Source organism: Malania oleifera, chromosome 9 (genome assembly GCF_029873635.1).
Source record: "Malania oleifera isolate guangnan ecotype guangnan chromosome 9, ASM2987363v1, whole genome shotgun sequence".
NCBI lineage: Eukaryota > Viridiplantae > Streptophyta > Magnoliopsida > Santalales > Ximeniaceae > Malania > Malania oleifera.
Genome location: NC_080425.1, coordinates 42,146,905 through 42,165,090, shown reverse-complemented (window position 1 = coordinate 42,165,090; position 18,186 = coordinate 42,146,905). Strand labels below are relative to the sequence as shown.

General features: G+C 37.5%; 1 protein-coding gene across 2 annotated transcripts; it reads right to left on the bottom strand.

Annotated features, from left to right (window-relative positions):
- Positions 1-114: 114 nt before the first annotated feature.
- Positions 115-11,131, bottom strand: LOC131164874 (pentatricopeptide repeat-containing protein At2g33680). Of its 2 annotated transcripts, XR_009139363.1 has the most exons (3): positions 8,964-11,131; positions 6,596-6,997; positions 115-527 (listed from the first exon to the last, which is right to left on the bottom strand). XR_009139363.1 is itself a non-coding variant. In XM_058122396.1 (2 exons), the coding sequence occupies exon 1, from the start codon at positions 11,100-11,102 to the stop codon at positions 8,973-8,975; it is 2,130 nt and encodes a 709-aa protein (XP_057978379.1). In that variant the 5' UTR covers positions 11,103-11,131; the 3' UTR covers positions 115-527; positions 8,964-8,972. The 2 variants fall into 2 exon arrangements, 1 of the variants encoding a protein (XP_057978379.1); XM_058122396.1 differs by lacking the exon at positions 6,596-6,997.
- Positions 11,132-18,186: the final 7,055 nt, after the last annotated feature.

The following is an 18,186-nucleotide window of genomic DNA, read 5'->3' as shown; positions in this document are numbered from 1 at the left end:
GAAAAACTTCACCCAAGTGAAAAAATTTGCCACATATGAAACAGGTAGATAGAGTTGCAAGACATATAATTATTAATGCAGATATTTAAAGCACTATAAGAACTCAGCAGGGGATTCCAAACCAAGAGAAGTTATTATTGTTCGTCCAATGTAGAAGCTACTGATATTGAATAATCTGATAGCTTATTCCTCAGGTTGTGCAGTAATATGCTAGACAACATGCCTGCACTATGCTGTGGGGTAAAAATGCATTTCACACAACTTATAACTTTTTATCTGCATCATAACAACTACAAAATTAAGCTTATACACTGCAACGATCCGTAATTTATATCACAGCTTTCTTCAAGAAATCATTGACAAGTTCCAATAAATGTTGCTATATTAAATGGCAAAATCCATTCACTCCTTGTATATTTTGGTGACCGTTGAGCCCAATGTAGCCGTTTTTTTTAACTTCCATTACGGCTGCAATGGGGAAAATCAGCCCGTTTGCAGCATCATTGTGCAGCCATGACTGTACAAATCTGTGTAAGTAAACAAAGAAAACAAAAAACGAAAAAACAAATTAATTAAATGCAAAAAACTAATTCTCAATTTCTCAAATTGAAGATACATTCAATAGAATCTAAAGGAGGCAGGAAGGATCTTGCAGCATTTTGATTAATAAAGCAATTAAGTTAAAGGAATGTCAGATGCTGGCATAACTGGAAAATACCCTATTTGCCAACAAACACTTTTTCTTTAACATGGATGAATAGTTTGCTGGAGAACTAATCAATGGAGCACATGACCAAATTCAAGAAAAAAATTGAATGATAAAATAATGCTGCAAACAAACGGGGAAAAGAAAAACACAACAGCAAGATTTCCATAGGTAAAAAAATTACACAGGCTAGGCCAAACCTTGAAGATAGTTCCTTATATCTTTATTTTCATTAAAAGAGCTTTCAACCATATGCAAAGTGTTAGATTACCATTTTACCTAAAAGCTTAAACTATTAGGTTGTAGGCCAACAATGTATATCAAGCTTTAAACACTCCCCTGCATGTGCAGCCCGACAGCACGTGGAGAGATAGAAACACGACAAGATCACCCATAATAAGAATAAAACAACAAAAAAACCAAGTCTTAAGTCCCACTAGTAGTGGGACAATAGGGATACAATAATTTTTTAAATAACACACAATAAACGCAGGCAACAAGACTAGAACCTAGAACCTCTTGGTAAATCAACTCTGATACCATGTTAGATTACCACTTTATCTAAAAGTTTAAACTATTAGGTTGTGGGCCAAAAATGTATACCAAGCTTTAACACAAAGACCAAACTACGCACACATAGACAGAGTCACATATTCACTGAGTTACAAGAATGCATACTAAGCACATATATACAACATATGACAAAATCAACTGATCTTAAAACATTTAACCAAAAGCAAAGATAAAACAAAGACATGGGAGAAATTTTCAGACAACACAATAAAATTCCTCTAAAAAATTTTAAAGAAGCCATAAAAGGGAATACACACACACACACACACATACAGAGATGACATGTGATGTGTCATGAAATTAACCACAAAAAATATGAATTTATAGGTGTTGACATACTTTTCTCAGCCACAGTGAGAACTACAACAAAAGAAAACGGGCAGCAAAGGGGAGAAACAAAACAGTAAAAATTGAAGGTAGCTTTGAAATTGAAGTAGTTAATGTTCTTGTTCTATTTTACTTTTTTTTTTAATAGTAAAAGAAGAATTTCATTAATAGAATAAGAATATATAGCCAGGACTTCTTAACACAATGAAACAACCTGAAAACTAAAATACAAGAGAGAAAAAACCAACACTTCAACACAATGCCAATCACGTTGTATATCAGAAAAGCTTACCCCCTTAAACTTCCCCTGCCCATCCATCCACAAAACCCAAAAGACAGCAAAAAAAAAAAAAAAACCACATTTCCAGAGCGGTGGCCCTTTCTTTTTCCTGCCATAACCAACAAAAAGAAACTACCAAAAAGTCCTCCACTGCCTCTTTACTCGCCCAACATTTGCTAAAATACCAAGTAACTTATTCCATACCCTCCAAGCATAAACACAATGAATGAACAAATGTGATGCAGATTCTGAAAAATTAAAACAAAGAACACAGATGTCTGGAAATAGAGCTTTCAAAGGTCTCCTAACCTTCAGCAAGTTATAGGTATTAATTCTATCAAGCACAACCAACCAGATAAAAGCCTTGATTTAAAAGGGGACTTTGGCCTTCCAAATGGATCTATAGAGAGGATAATGTAAATCAGACCTATTTAGAAAATCAAAAAAAGATTTGCAAGAGTAAACCCTTGAAGGATCCAAAGACCAATCTACGAAAGTGGAAATCCCAAGAAAGTAAAGGACCACGTAGATCAACAACAAAATAAGAAATGGAACCATCTTGCCCTGGGCTTAACTAAAAAGGGCGTGGAAAGACGTGGACAAAACTGCATTCCCTACTCAAGGATCTTTCCAAAAACGGATATTACTACCTCTTCCCATCAGGAGTTTAATATAGGGAATGAAAAGGGAATAACTTTGAGAGATAGCTTTCCACGGACTCTTTGAAGAACATCTATCAAATTAGTCCCACTCATTCTTTTCTAATCCATACTTTTAACAACTAATGCCATAGAGAGGAATTCTCTAGCGGAAACCACCAAAGCCAATTTTGCCAAAAAAAAAAAAAAAAATTCTATGTTTTTAGACACCAAATTTCCAATACCCAAACCACCTTCTGTTTAGACCGACCCACCACTCCCCAACTTACTAAATGATCCCCTAAAACCACTACTCTTGACCACAAGAAGTCCCTCATTATCTTCTCAATTTTACTAGCAACCCTCATTGGAATCTTGAAAATTGAAAGAAAATATAAAGGGATACTTAAAAAACAAGCCTGGATAAGCGTAATTCTACCACCAAGAGAAAAAAATAGCACCTTTCCACCCATCTAGTCTCTTTGAAACCCTTTCCACAATAGGATCCAAAAAGCTAACAGATATAGGGTTGCCCCTTAAAGAAACCCCAAGATAGGATGGGGGCAAATCCAAAATATTACACCCTACTTTTGCATATTGATAGCCACAATGTTGTTTTACCCTATATTAATCTTAAGCCTAGAAACCTTCTTGAAAACGTGAAGAGCATCCAAAATATTCATAAAGGAGGGTATAGGATCCTCTAAAAAGAAGATAGTATCATCGGCAAACTGAAGATGTGACATCCTTGACCCCTCTCTCCCCCACCTCCAAACCTTTCACTAAACCTCTAACCAGTGCCCTACCCACCATCCTACTCAAACTGTCAGCCACTAAAACAAACAAAAAGGGGGAAAGAGGGTCACCGTGCCTAATCTCTCCCGTAGCCTTAAAATAAGATTTAAACTTACCAGTCACTAAAACTGAGTAGCTCATATTATGCAAACAGCCTCTAATCCAATGCTGCCATCTCTCACCAAACCCCTTCCTCAAAAAATTATATCTAAGAAGTTCCAATTCACTCTATCATAAGCTTTCTCAAATCTAACTTAAAGATGATTCCCTTCTTCCTCCTCCAAACATTTTCAACATCATCATTGGCAATCAAAATGGCATCCACAATTTGCCCACCCCATGCATTTTGAGCCTTAGAGATAGTCCTATCAAGCAACACACTCAACCTATTAGTTAAAACTTTAATGATGATTTTATTGACACATAAAATTAAGTTAATATGTCTATAGTCCAATATCTTGGTGGATTTATTCTTCTTCAAATCTAGAGTTATGAAAGTGGAATTGATACTTTTGCTTCCCATAAAATTCATTAAAAACCTTACGCAAGTCAACCTTAACCACCTCCAACAATCTTGGAAGAAAGTCATATTTAAAACCATCAGGTCTTGGAGCTTTATCCCTTTCCATCTCAAAAATCATGGCCCTCACTTCTTCCTTAAACGGTCTCTCTAACCAAACCACCTCCTCACCAAACAAAGGGTCCCAATCTAATCCTTCAACCATTGGTCTACTATCATCCTCCTCGGAGTACAAATTAGAATAAAAAGTCAGTGATTTTAGAAGCAATTTGACTTTGATAAGAGATAATGACCTCCCCTATCAACCTCTAACTCCCAAATCAAATTCTTCTTCATTGTCTCATTAGCTATTCTATGAAAAAATCTAGAACTACAATCATCTTTGATCCATTAAAAACTTCGTCTTATGCTTCCAACTTCTCATTTCCTTGAAAATCACCTCCAATTCATTCTTCCAAGACGCTCTTCTCATCTCTTTGCCCCCCAAGATACTATCTTCTTCCTTCCTATCTAACTCAACCAACTCTCCTAAAATACTAGCCTTCCTAAACCTTAAATCTCCAAACATATCCCTCTTCCATTCTTTTAACTTCTCTTTTAACCACTTCAGTTTCCCACTCCCTCTCCACATCCTCATTCAAAGAATTCCCGACTAAGGGTTGAAAGGAATCATGATCCAATCATATATTTTCAAACCTGAATGGAGTAAGACCTTAAGCAACCTTCCTCCATTCGAACATGATGGCAAAGTGGTCAGAAGTGGGCCTAGGTAAAATAGATTAAGAGAGATAAAGGAACTCATCCTCCCACGGTCTCACTCCATAAAGATAAGGAATCTATCAAACTTACTTGCCACTGCTCTAGCACCTCTCACCGACCATGTAAAATTAGCATTATCAAAGGGAAGATCTCTCAAACTAGAATCCCTAATAAAAGGAGTCAAAACTCAGCATATTAGTAGTAAGTCTATCACCCCCTTTCTTCCCTTAGGGAAACCTCACAACATTAAAATCACCTCCCACAATCCAATCAGGAGCACAAAAGCCAAACACATAATAGAGTTCATGCCAAAAAGAGCTCCTAAGGGTTGGCCTTAAAGGATCATACAGAGATGATACTTACCATTGGCCCTGGCCTTTCACTTATGCTAAAATGGAAAGAGAGAAAAAGCTTACTAGACTATCCACTTTAACAATAGAACGAGTGTCCCACAACACCAAAATACCACCTGTTGCCCCTCGATAAGGTACAAAGGCCCATTCTTTATTACATCCTTCCCAAATCCCTCCTAACAACCCCCCCCCCCCCCCCCCACAAAAAAAAAAAATCAACATTCTCAACTTTAGTCCCTTGAATCAAAACAATATTAGAAGAATATCTAAGTAAGACCTCTTTAATTAATCCCCTTTTTAAAGATCCCCCATCCCTTTAACATTCCAACTGACAATTTTCATAATTTCACTCATTTCCCTCCCTTCTCAACTCCCTCCCCTCTCCCATTATTGATAGAAGAAACTAGGTTCTTTAGTTCGTTTGGAACCTTCCTTTTATTTTTCCCGCCCGCTCATAAGTTCTAGGGCTCACTAGCAATTTCACCTCCACCCCTACTAGACTAACTGAATTAAAACCCAAATCCTCAAGGAGTTTATTTGGATCTAGAATGTCTATCTCACTATCCCCTAGGCCAATACCCTACCCCTAGATGAACCCTCGCCATGGCATCAAGTCATAAGAAAAAAAAACAGATTAAATAGGAAGGGAAAGAATACCTTTTCTAGATTTGAACAAATTTGGACCAACCATAGGAATAGCTGCCTCATCAATATCCTCCGCCCCCCCCCCCCCCCCTTCTTTTACTAAAGGAACATCAACAAAATCCACCATGTCAAAGTTGGGCCCAGGGACAGGGGGCAAAGACCCCATATCAATCAATTCCTAAATGTTCTTTGGGAAAATTAAAAAAATAAAAAAAGAAAAAAGAAAAAAAAAATAAAACACCAGCAAAAATAACACATGCAATGAACTCAAAAAAAGAGTTGCACTAAACAATGCCAAAAAAACAATAATAATAGTAGCTAACAGCTGGCAGCTGTTGTACTTTAAGTTTAGCTTTCTTATAGATAAGATGAATCTAACCAGAGAATTAGCCCTGCATGAGCAGCAGCAACAATTCCACTTCAAAGATCACACACCTCAATATCAGATTTGCAAGCCTCACCCACGCACACACCTGATATATGTCCTATCCTTCTTGTTTTGCAATGATACATCAGAATGTTTCGAGGACACACACACACCCCAATATTTGTCCCATCCTAATTATCAACAATTGCCTGAAATCAACTCAAAAAAGAAGAAACTGCAGGATCAAAGAAGGAAATCTACAAAAAGGAAGAAATATTAAAAGAACAGACTTCTAGACCTAACTAAACTCTAGGCACCCAATATATGCACAAAAATGCTAATACATCTGGTAATAAACATCTCATTTTTCCCCCGAACTAATTAAAACCCCAGACAAATAATGAACCCAAACATTCTGCAGGTTTACGTGGGAATATGAACCATCATTATAACAAACATAAAGAGCCAACATACCAACAAGGCAACAACGTAAAATGCAGAGCCACAGGAAGCAGAACAACAAATAGGAAAATTAAATGAGGCTCAACAATAATAGAACAGGGAGGAAAAAAAAAATAAAAATGCACAATATGCGTAAGGGAAATTGATAAGAAATTAGAGCAGAAGCTAACCTCCTTCAGAGACCGATATCAACCACAATCTGACAAAGTGACAAAGAACGGCAAAAGAAGGAAGTCCCCCAACTCAATGCAACTGACAAAGGCCAGAATGAACACAACGCTGACAAGCCCAGGACCAGAACATGCCATGAAATCGAATCTGCAAGTACCAAAACTGGTAGGATGCCATAACACAACACAGCTCACTCCATTCCAGTGCTTGACCCTAGCATGGTAGAAATCACTGACCCAGCCATGCGCCGTCCCTCCCTTCATCCAACATGAAAAGATGCAGAAAACTCTCCCCACGGGCACTAAATTTTAGTGGGAAGCCTGAAATCCACCTACCAGGAAGAGCTCAGGAGAAAACTGCCCTCCCCAAAAAGCAAAACCCAGATGCACCACCTCTTTGCCCTTACCATGCACAGAAGAAATGCACAGGATACACATGTCAAGCTGAGGGTAGAAGCTATTCAAAATTCATGTTATAAATTTAATACAAATACACAAAAAAGACACCAATGCAGCAGAAAAGATTAAATTTCTTTGTTAGTGAGATTGCCATCAGTTAGTGATATACGTGAGCCTACAAATGTAATACACACAATGAACACAATGACAATCAGAAAAAGCAGCTACACAAAACCATAGACATGGTAACCTAGTTGAGCATGGAGAGCAAAATATTTAGAACTGAAATAATCTTGATTAGTACCATGCATGCTAAATATTTCTTCCACAACTCTAATCTCTTTCTTTAGTTACTACAGATGAAATATCTTGAGGAATTTTACTCAACAACTCAAATAGAAAAACCTTAGCAGATAATAATTCCATAACAAAATATTTTGATAGAAATTAATTTAAAGTAGTTCAACAATTAACCTCCAAAAATAACCTGAATTAACATAAAAAATAACACAAGCATCTCAAGATAGGAGAAGGGATTCCCATGGATATGAAAGAGGTCTATTGCAAATCACATTTGAAGCAAACCCCTTTTACTTTTCATAGATTTTGAATTATGTTTAGTCCACATGTATGATTGTCATCATAGTTATAACAGTTAAAATACAATTCTATGTAAGCAACTGCACCTTCTAATTATTTTTTTTTTGTACTTTTCTTTTCCCCTGTAAGACTAGCCAATTTGTGCATCAGACACATCTAAGGCACCAACATGCATGACACATTGTGATTATAAGTTCTAAAATTGTCACATGGAATTTTACTTAGATAGATAAATGAAACCACGAACATGTCATCCCCTAGAGGTAAGTCAAATCCTGGCCTCCTTATGGCCAATCAGGAAATAAGTCACTAGGCCACAAGCCAATGTTCCTTTTCAGATAGCAATTTTAATGCAACTCAGTCATTATGTATGGCTCCCTGATCCTCTCATCAAGACACTGAAACTGTGCAGTGGTGAAAACCTGTCAATCATAGAAGAATGTGAAAATGGCGTATGTCTCCATGAAAATACAGAAAAAAAGGTGGCATTCCTTCCATAGTTGAAACTTGGATAATTTGAGTTGCCATTTCTTCTCATGGGTTGGATGAGGACTGTTCTTACAAGTTACACAACACAGATTGGCTGCTCCAGTGCTTCAGTTTACTCTTGTTGTATCATGAAGTTCTTACAGGGAGAAGGCAAGCCTGATGATAAAAACCAACATACATTTTGCCGAAGGGAATGCGTACTAAGGATCCATGGCATATAGAAATTGCATTCAAATTGAAACCAATCACGGAGCAGTAAAACCACATAGAAGGAAAAAAAAATCCTGTGATGATCAGGAATATTATGCTGTTTTCACCTGACAAGAGACACATCTAAGCAAAAATGTGGCAAGACAACATGCAGAAAACATCTAAACAAGACATGCCAGATAAAATATGGCTGATGTAAGATGTAAAATAAACAACTCAAATGTAAGAAAAAGAGAAACCCAAAGGTCAAACAAATTGGCCAGTTCATGCATAAAAAGCATACATCCATTTTGATATTTTCATCATGTAGAAAGTAGGACCAGGTGAATTCTGTCCATTCGGTAAAGAGGTTAATGCCTGCTAGGGCCAGATGCATCTTACATTAATATATGCTCCACTTTTCAGACCAAGATTCAGTAAGCCATATAAACGAAAATGCACAAAAATAACATAAAAGCTAAGAAATCAAACCAGACTGATTCGTACTATTAATTGAGAAATTTGGCGTACTGTAATTAAACTTGTGTTATCTCTGAATTCTTTACCAAATACAAAAGCATAGGCTCTCCTTCATGTTTTCCTTACATCTTTGGATGAAAATAATTTCAAAAAATCATGGGCAAAGGAATAAAATAAATAAACTCATAATCCAGGACCCAAGTATATTCACCTTGTCATCTCAACTTCCAGAAGCCACAGAAAATGAATCAAATTCAGGCTTGTAACCTTCATCCTTCATTTGTTTGCTTAACCACCGTAACTCTTCACGTATTTGTCCAATCTGCGGATGCATCTGGTCTCCAACAACAAACACATGAACTTGACTCTTCAGTTCAACCCAGCTACACCCAGGCTCCTTAGTTATGCCTCGAGCTTTCATCATCCTCCAGACTCGCTCAACATCATCCCACCTGCCCAAGGCAGAATAGATACTTGACAACAACACATAAGCAGATGATTCTGGGGAGCCCAAGTCCATTAGTTTCTCCCCTGCATATGCTCCCAAATCATAATTACGGTAGTTCCGACAAGCACCCAATAATATACGCCATAAACACATACCATGATCAATAGTTGCCGATTCAATAAACTCTTTAGCATCATTAAGCTTTCCGGAACGGCTTAAAATATCAACCATACAAGCATAATGCTCCACTTGTGGGACTATGCCAAATACATTAGACATCATCTTGAAATATATCCATCCTCTTTTCACCAATCCCATGTGGCTACAAGCGGAAAGAATATTCACAAAAGTAACACTATCTGGCTTTGTACCCTCTAATCGCATTTCCTCAAAGAGTTCCAGAGCTTCTTTGCCACGTCCATTTTGAGAAAGCCCAGATATCATTGAGTTCCATGATACAACATCCCTCGAGGGTGTCCTCCTAAAAGCAAGGTTTCCATCTTCAAGGTTTCCACATTTTGCATACATAATTGAAAGAGCACTTCCAATTGGAGCTTCTAAACCAAATCCATATTTAATGGAGCGGGCATGAACTTGCTTTCCTTGCTCTAAAGCAGCAAGGCTCGAACAGGCTTTAAGGACACTGGCCATGGTTAGTTCATTAGGCAAGATCCCCTCTGCCTCCATTCTACCATACAAACTCAATGCATCTTCATTCTCTCCATTTTGTGCATACCCTCCAATCATGGAAGTCCACAAAACAATATCAGGCTCTTGTAGATAATCAAAACCCTTCCGAGCATCAGCAATGCTGCCACATTTCGCATACATATCAACCAGTGCCGTCATTATAAATATTTGGGATTCAAACCCCAACTTCAGCAAATAGTCATGCACTTGCTTTCCTTCTTCAACAGAACCAATATCACTACAAGCATTGAGGACCCCGACAAGGGTGAACTCACTGGGCATCATCCCCGAAAAATGCATATTTGAAAACAATATCAATGCCTCGTGAGAATTCCCACTTTGTGCATAGCCAGTGATCATTGCTGACCACGTAATAGAGTTCTTATCACTTGACATCTTAAATGTTTGAAGAGCGTCATCAAGAATCCCACATTTAGCATACATAGTAACAAGAGCATTTCCAACCGAGACAAAAGCCAATAACCCATTTTTTGTCGCAAGACCATGAATTTGCTTACCATGTTCAACAAGTTCATGAGCCGTCAAGGCACTAAGAACACTAGTGAACACAAATTCATTCTCCTTTTCCTCTTCTTCCCGGCGCATCAACACAAAGAGGTCCAGAGCTTCTGCAGCAAGCCGCTGCACTGCATATCCAGAAATCATTGTAGCCCATGAAACTGAATTCCTCTGAGGCATTCTATCGAACACGTGACGAGCATCTGAAACAAAACCCACTTTGCAATACATATTCACTACAGAACTACCCACAAACACATCCACAAATCCATCTGTTTTGATCGCCAAAGCGTGCACTTGCTGCCCGCCAAAAACATCCGACAAATTCGACGTGGCTGTAAACACACCCGCGAACGTGTGTGCGTTGGGGAAGCCATTCTCGGCGCGCATGCGCCTGAAAAGTTTCATGACAACAGAAGATCCCGCGAGACCCTGTTGGGAGTAGCCATTGATGATGCAATTCCATGAGACGACGTCCTTGCCGGGTATGTCTTCAAATTGGAGGAATGCTTCGAGCAAGCGTCCGCACTTAGCATAGAGGTTGACGAGGCTGTTGGCGATGAAAATGCAAGAGGAAGAACCAGTTTTAAGGATCTGCGCATGCAAGGCTCGGCCTTTGCAGAGGTCTCTATGGTGGGTGAGTTGCAGCAGTTGGTTGAAGTAGGAGCGACTGTGGGAAGGAAGTCTACTCATCAACACCGCGGTCGGCCGCGCTAGCTCTGGTTTTCAAATCTTGCAAAGAGGAAAGGCGTTTTATAGGAGTTCTTTCCTTTTTTGATTTTCTTTTTAATATACAAATATTTAATAAAGGTTCATTGGTAACTTTATTTCTTGCTTTGATGCATTCTAAAACTCTTTAGATGATCTAATAATTTTTAATCAAAAGATATTGGACCATCCAATGAGTTCATGCAACCAAAACTCATTGGATGGTCCAACGTCTTTTGCTTAAAATTTGTTGGACCATCTAATGAGTTTTGCACTGCTTGAAAAATGTATTTTTTTTATTACAATTATTTGGATCTATAGATTTCGATTTCAATTAATTTCATTAAATTCAACAAATGATCAAAATAAAATTTGAATAAAAACCTTTATCACTTAGTTTTCAACTTTTCAAAAATATATGAGTCGATAAATTAGTTATTATTCTTGTTTCTTTAATACCTTTAGTGATTCATATACCCATTATGTTCCTTTGATTATTTAGAAACGGTATTCAAGCTCTTATTTTTGCAACTTTACTTGCGGCTTACATACAAATTTATGGAGGGTCATTATTAACTCGTTTTGGTTTTTAAAGTAGTCTTTTTTTTAGTTTAACCCAACGCAATATATGCGCAGTTGAAGATAAGGTGCTTAGGCAACATTTATACAAATACAAAGCGGTCTATATAATCTATAATAATTGCAACAAGGATAAAAAGGAAAGAGATCTAAAAATGTTGACAGAGTACACATTCACAATACATCGAATTACTATAAAAATTTTGGTAGAGTTTCCTCTTAAAATCGAGTATATCCATCAATGCTTGCACCAGTTCCAAGAAAATAATTTTCATCGGCAATTGATACCAATATTTTCACAACTTTAATACACCAACGTTGACATTGACACTACGTTGAATTAATGTAAAAAATTCGGCAATTAATAACAAAATTTTACAACTTTCATACACAACTGCATATGTTGGAATTGGTATGATCCCAAAAAGGGGGGTGAATTGGGTTTTAAAACATTTTTCGTTCATTTAAAACATTTTGCCGATTCACCACAGTTCATATCTCATTCAACATACATACGTGTATGTAAAGCGAGTTTAACAATAAAATCAAACATACATGTGTGCACTATCTTATTTAAATCAGACTTGTGCATGAGAATAACTTTGACATTAAATAAACATTCATACACATGTTGAAATTAAAGTGTAGGAATTTAAATAAGATAAAGAGAGAATGACACACAGATTTGTTAATGAGGCCTACGTCACTGCCTTGGACATAACCCCCAAGGATTCCACTAAACTTGCTCACTTAACTAGGCGGAGCAGAATCCTTTTACATCATCTCCTTACGGGGCGAGGAAAACCCCACCTCAATTGTTAGGCTGAGCCAAACTAGTCTCACTTACGGGATTGAGACTCCCCAGTTCAATTCAGAGCTGAACCGAATCGGTCTCACTTACGGGGCTAAGACTCCCCAGTTCAACTAACGAACTGAATCCAACCGTTACCATTAAACCATTTTGTACATGAAACATGCTTCTGAAATACAAGCAGAGATGTACACAGTTAAGCTTATAAAATATGCACTCTTTTATGATATGCAATAATGTTCAGTAGAGTAAGGGTGCTTTTCTAAACATGATATTTTCAATCTTTGAAAAGTAGTGTATGTTATACGCACGACAAAGATTTAGATCCTAATAAAATATTCTCTCAAAAATATTTTTCAACAAATGATTAGAGAACTCATGGTTTTGATTTTTCAAATGATTCTTGCAAGATAAACATTTTCTATGAAAGCATGAATGCAAAAAGTAAATGCCCAAATAAAATGTATGCTCTCTTTGAAAAAATTTTCTAAAGAATAATAAAGAGAGATTTGGAGAGTAAAAGATTTGACCCCAAAATGATTTTTCTAGTAAAAGAGTATGTGGGGGAACTTTGATTAGTAAAAATATTTGAGAGAAAAATTAGGCTAATCAAAGTTACTAACTTGGCTTATAAAGGGGTATATATAGACTCAAAGAAAAATTTGACTGTTGGGGACACGCTGGGTATTTCGAAAAAGATTAATTAAAAATTAATGACCTTTAAGCCCTTAAAAAATTTCCAACCCGAGAAGTTTCGGGTGGCTGAACTTGAGTTCGGTCGCTTGAATAGATTCAACTAAAAAAGTCATTTTAAAGAGTTCGGTCGCCTGAGTCTAGGTTCGGTAGGCTGAATAAAAGTTAGAAACATTTGACGCGTAGTTTGGGTGCCCGGCTCAAAGTTCGGTTAACTGAACTGACCAATTCGGTTGCCTGAGCCCAATTTGAACGTGTCGTTCGGTCGCCCAAGTAGTTGAAAAGTGCCCTGACATAATTCGGGTGCCTGAGGACGATACGCTCAAAACGAATTCGGGTGCTTGAACACAAAGTCAACATGTTGACTAGTTCGGTCGCCAGAGCCATCTTATACGACCTGGGTTCGGTCGCCTGAACCCTCTCAGTATTTTCCATTTAGTTCATTTTAGCCTTGATTTGATTCTCCTAATATGAAAAGTGATATTAGGGACTTTGGGCACTAAGTGTTGAGACCTAGGGTCTTCCTAAGGCCTTTTTTTTTTTAAGTACGCCAAAAAACCTTTTTTTTTTTTTAAGTGATATTAGGGACTTTTTTTTTTAAGTGCCCTAAGGTCATTTAGTCCCTATGGTCAATTTACGACATTTCTGAGCATTCAAAACATATCATGCAGATGCATGTATTATTACAGACCAAAGATAGAAAAATTAAATGCAATACAAATTTAAAATAAAAATGTCTTCTTCTCTTGCTCTTCATTTTCAGTGGAATTCGTGAGGAGTGTGTGAGCTTTATGTCCCTGCTGGCTTCCATTTTGTAGTATCTTATATTCGTATTGAAATGACAACCCGATCAAACACTAAATGCACACATAAAATACTGGTGGTTTGTCAGCATCAAAACAGAGATCGAACTCAAAAAGCCAACAACATACATTGAGACTATGCAAGCAGTAGTTTTCAATTACATATACATATTAGGGAATAACAAATAAACATCCCCAATTATATAGAAATAATGCAATAAAGCTATACAAATGAAATCAAAAGAATTAATGGTATACAAATGAAATCAAAAGAATCAGACTATTGTACAACACAATATAGGGGTAAAGTATACAACAAATGCCTACTCAAGTGCCACACGCAGATCGTTTCAGATGTCAGGGTGGCTACCATCTGTGTTTGCCCTCTCCTTGCTGGTCATCTCTATCCGGTATCTTGCCCCGTTGTCATCTTGTATGTCTATCATCTTCGCCCTGAGGTACTGCATCATCATCATCATCCATATGAAGCAGATGAGAAGATGATTCATATAGTGATGGTGGACAGTAACGAGGTGGCATGACTAATGCATCCAAGTCCTCCACATCTAGACTGTCGTCCAACAAGAATGACATGGATGGGGTGGTAGTAGAATCAGACGGGGTACTCAAACCTAAAGGCTTGGAAGATGAGGGAACATTTGCAACATACGGCTTGCTACTAGACGACCTTGCAATATCAGCTCCCATCGAACATGCATAGGGTGCTGACGAGCTAAACATGTACCTAGTAAGTACAATAGGCGACTCACTTGAGCGAATCTGTGAACCACTAGATGCACGCAGAGCATGTCCTCCTTGTACTAAAGCTCCTTGACCTCCTCGTGTAGGCAGGTCAGGTCAAGGTACATGGGTCCATCGTCCGTCCTCATGGATAATCGTTAGTCCAGCTCTTATCAATCCCTATACTATAGGATCTTAAGAGATTAGATCTACCTCATACAATATGTTAGCCTGAAGTATAGAACAAAATTTAGTTAGTACATTCACATCATAAAATCCACATAACAAAAGTACAATGTGTGGGTTAATGTCTACTTATGAGGCTCATATATACATCGGCGGTCCTATCCACAAAGCGTCGTGTGATGGGCCTATACCACCTCAAGTATGGGTCATCCGGATGCAAAAGATTGACCTCCAGCTCCATTGGGATGATATGCTCTCTCTCATCCCGCCATGCATCCACATACATCTTATGGAAAGTCATCCAGTCGGTCACCCCCCGACTGCATCTATCAACTGTATGGAGTTCGTCCGTATGTAGATGTACCTCTGATGTCGAGAAGGGGTCTGGAATGCCCTAGCGATAGCCAAATTATCACATAATTCGGTTAGGGAGATACCACTCGACAATATGAAAGCATATGAGTGGCACTCGGACTACCCACAAGTCACTCCCAACGTGATAATTGGCAGATAAGTTAGCTATAACCTCATTGGTGTACGACCTCCGTATGAACTGCACATAAAAAAAAAAAAAATCCATGATATATCCACACCACAGTTATCAACTGATCCTTGGACCCGAAGAGCATCCCCTTACCCAGCTCGGTCGACTTATCCGAACGAGTCACTTATATAGGAAGCTCCTCTTGGCATGACACTTCTGCGACATCTACATCAATTTAAGCATATAGTGGAGGTTCGTCCATAAACTGTGCATTGTAGATGACATCATTCTTTTCATTGGGGGAGGGGGGGTGGATTCATATCATCGGTGAACTCATTTAACCCTTTAACAATTTTTTGCTCGTAAGTTTCTTCGTCTTCTAAATTAACATCGTTTGTAATGTTCATCCCCTCGTCTAACGCAATGTTCACAATGGCGATCAAATCAGCGGGGACTTTAGCATGCCCTCCTTATTCATCTATGTGATAAATAGGGATTTTACATGTCAGCAGCTCGAACGACAATCCCAGACCTTCAAACTCCTCACTCCTATACTGCTCATCCATACCACACGCAGTCATTTCATAATGATGTGTTTGTTGGGTGTCTTTTTCCACTTTAACCACACATTAGGTAGGCGTCTCTATCTGCCTATCCTTGGCGGCACCAATTTGAGGAATGATCTCCACACATAACTACACAGTTATATGTGTCACGCTGAAGCTGTGTGCATCAAACACAAATATTTTACATGCTATATTTTCCAAAAATAAGAATCAAACAGAACTTCCACAATTTTATTAGATTGCATGCTACATTCTCCACAATTTTAAAGAATCAAACACAAATATTTTACATGGTTATAATCAATTTTGTTATAACCAATTCCAAAAATAAGCATCAAAAGGAAAATAAAAAACCAGCAAGAACAAGTACAAATTGGTCATGAAAAATCTAACTAACAGTAACAAAAAAAAAAAAAAAAAAATCAAATTCAACAAAAGAAATTGCACATGAAAATAATAACAAATCCAAATAAATTAAATAGGAAAAAAAAATAAACCCTAACCTCAAATTGGGGGTTTCCAAATGATGCTTCCAATAACAAAATTTGGTTTAATACAACCAAATTAAATGTATCAAATACTAGTTTATACCACAAACTAACACAATTTTTGAATCAAACTAATGAATCTTAACGAAATAATATCAGAGTTTAAGCTTAAGCAAAACGAAACATACCTCATCTCCCCTTTATATAATACCTTCCTTCCCAATGTTTGGTTCCTCCCTTGTCTCATAATGGTTCCCCTCTTCAATAGGTTGCAATGGTTACCTGCTATAGCGCCCAATCGTCTGGCCGATTAGTCGTCCTTTATCTTTGGCCCGTTGCTCTAGAATTTCACAAGAAAAATGGAGGAGGAAGACTTCAAAAACTAGAGCAAAACGAGCTAGATGATCCAGCGATTTTTGTTGCCACGCGTCAAATGGGGCCTAACTTTCCCAGACAAAACTTGCTGGATGGTATAGCGATTTTTAAGCAAAAGACGCTGGATCATCCAGTGAGTTTTGGTTGCCACGCATCAACCAATGAGCAGCCCTCCTTATTTAAAACTCATTTGATAGTCCAGTGTCTTTTGCTTAAAAATCATTGGACCATCCAACGATTTTTATTTCGCATTAAAGTGGGAAATAAAGTTTCCACCAAACCTTTATTAAATATTTTTATATAAAAAAACCGAAAAAGGAAAAAAAAAAAAGAACTCTATTTTATAAGGCTTTGTTACACACGCTAAGCCCAGGGAAATTCCAGGAAGAGAGATGATCATTCTTAGTAGTTGATCGATCCATTGATTGTTAGTTGAAATTGTTGGCCTAACAAGGCTTACAAATCTTGTTTTGATAATAACAAACTAAAGGAACTTAACATGTTTTGTTAAGATATGTTTCAGAGCTCAAAAGCTTTCATAAAGAGATCAAGCTCAAGTGTTTGTAAAGAAGCTCACATGGAGATTATGCTTGACCCATGATGAAACCAAAGAAAATTTTAAAAAAAAAAAAGCTTGGATTCAAAGATAGAAAAATTTGATGAAGCTTAAAGTATATGAAAGCTTGAAGACAAGATGGAGTCAAAGAAAGATAAGCATGAAGACTTAGTGCTTAGAATGTCAAAGTTTTAAGAAGTGTTTATGGAAGTACTTCAAACAATTTCAATATGGATGCATGAAGCTCTTAGGTTAATTACTTGGACCTAGATATCTTTTAAAATACTTGAAAAATATTTTTATAAGGTCAAAAATTATTTCAAAAAGGTTAAAATTATTTTTGGAATGAAAAACACAAAAATAGGATTTTCCAAATGCTATTATTCTTTATATATCCGTATTGATGTGCATTTTTCTACATCAAACAAATGCATGAAGGCCACTCATCAACTAGTCCCATAACCTCGTCAACAAATGCATGAAGGCCACTCGTCAACTAATGCTTAGTCTTGTCGTCGAGAAAATATCGAGACCAGGGGATTCGTCAACGATTGGGCTGTCTGAGATTTATATAGTCTCAGTATTTTCTCATTGACGAGACTAAGTATTAGTCAACGAGTGGCCTTTATGCATTCATCGACGAGGTCAGAGGACTAGTCGACGAGTGCCCTAATTTCCAGCCAAATCCATCTTAGGTCAAATGCATATTAATATGTCATGAAAAACAAGCATCCTAAGGTGTTATATGTCATTTTTGAGTTTCGCATCATATCTTATGAGTTATGCA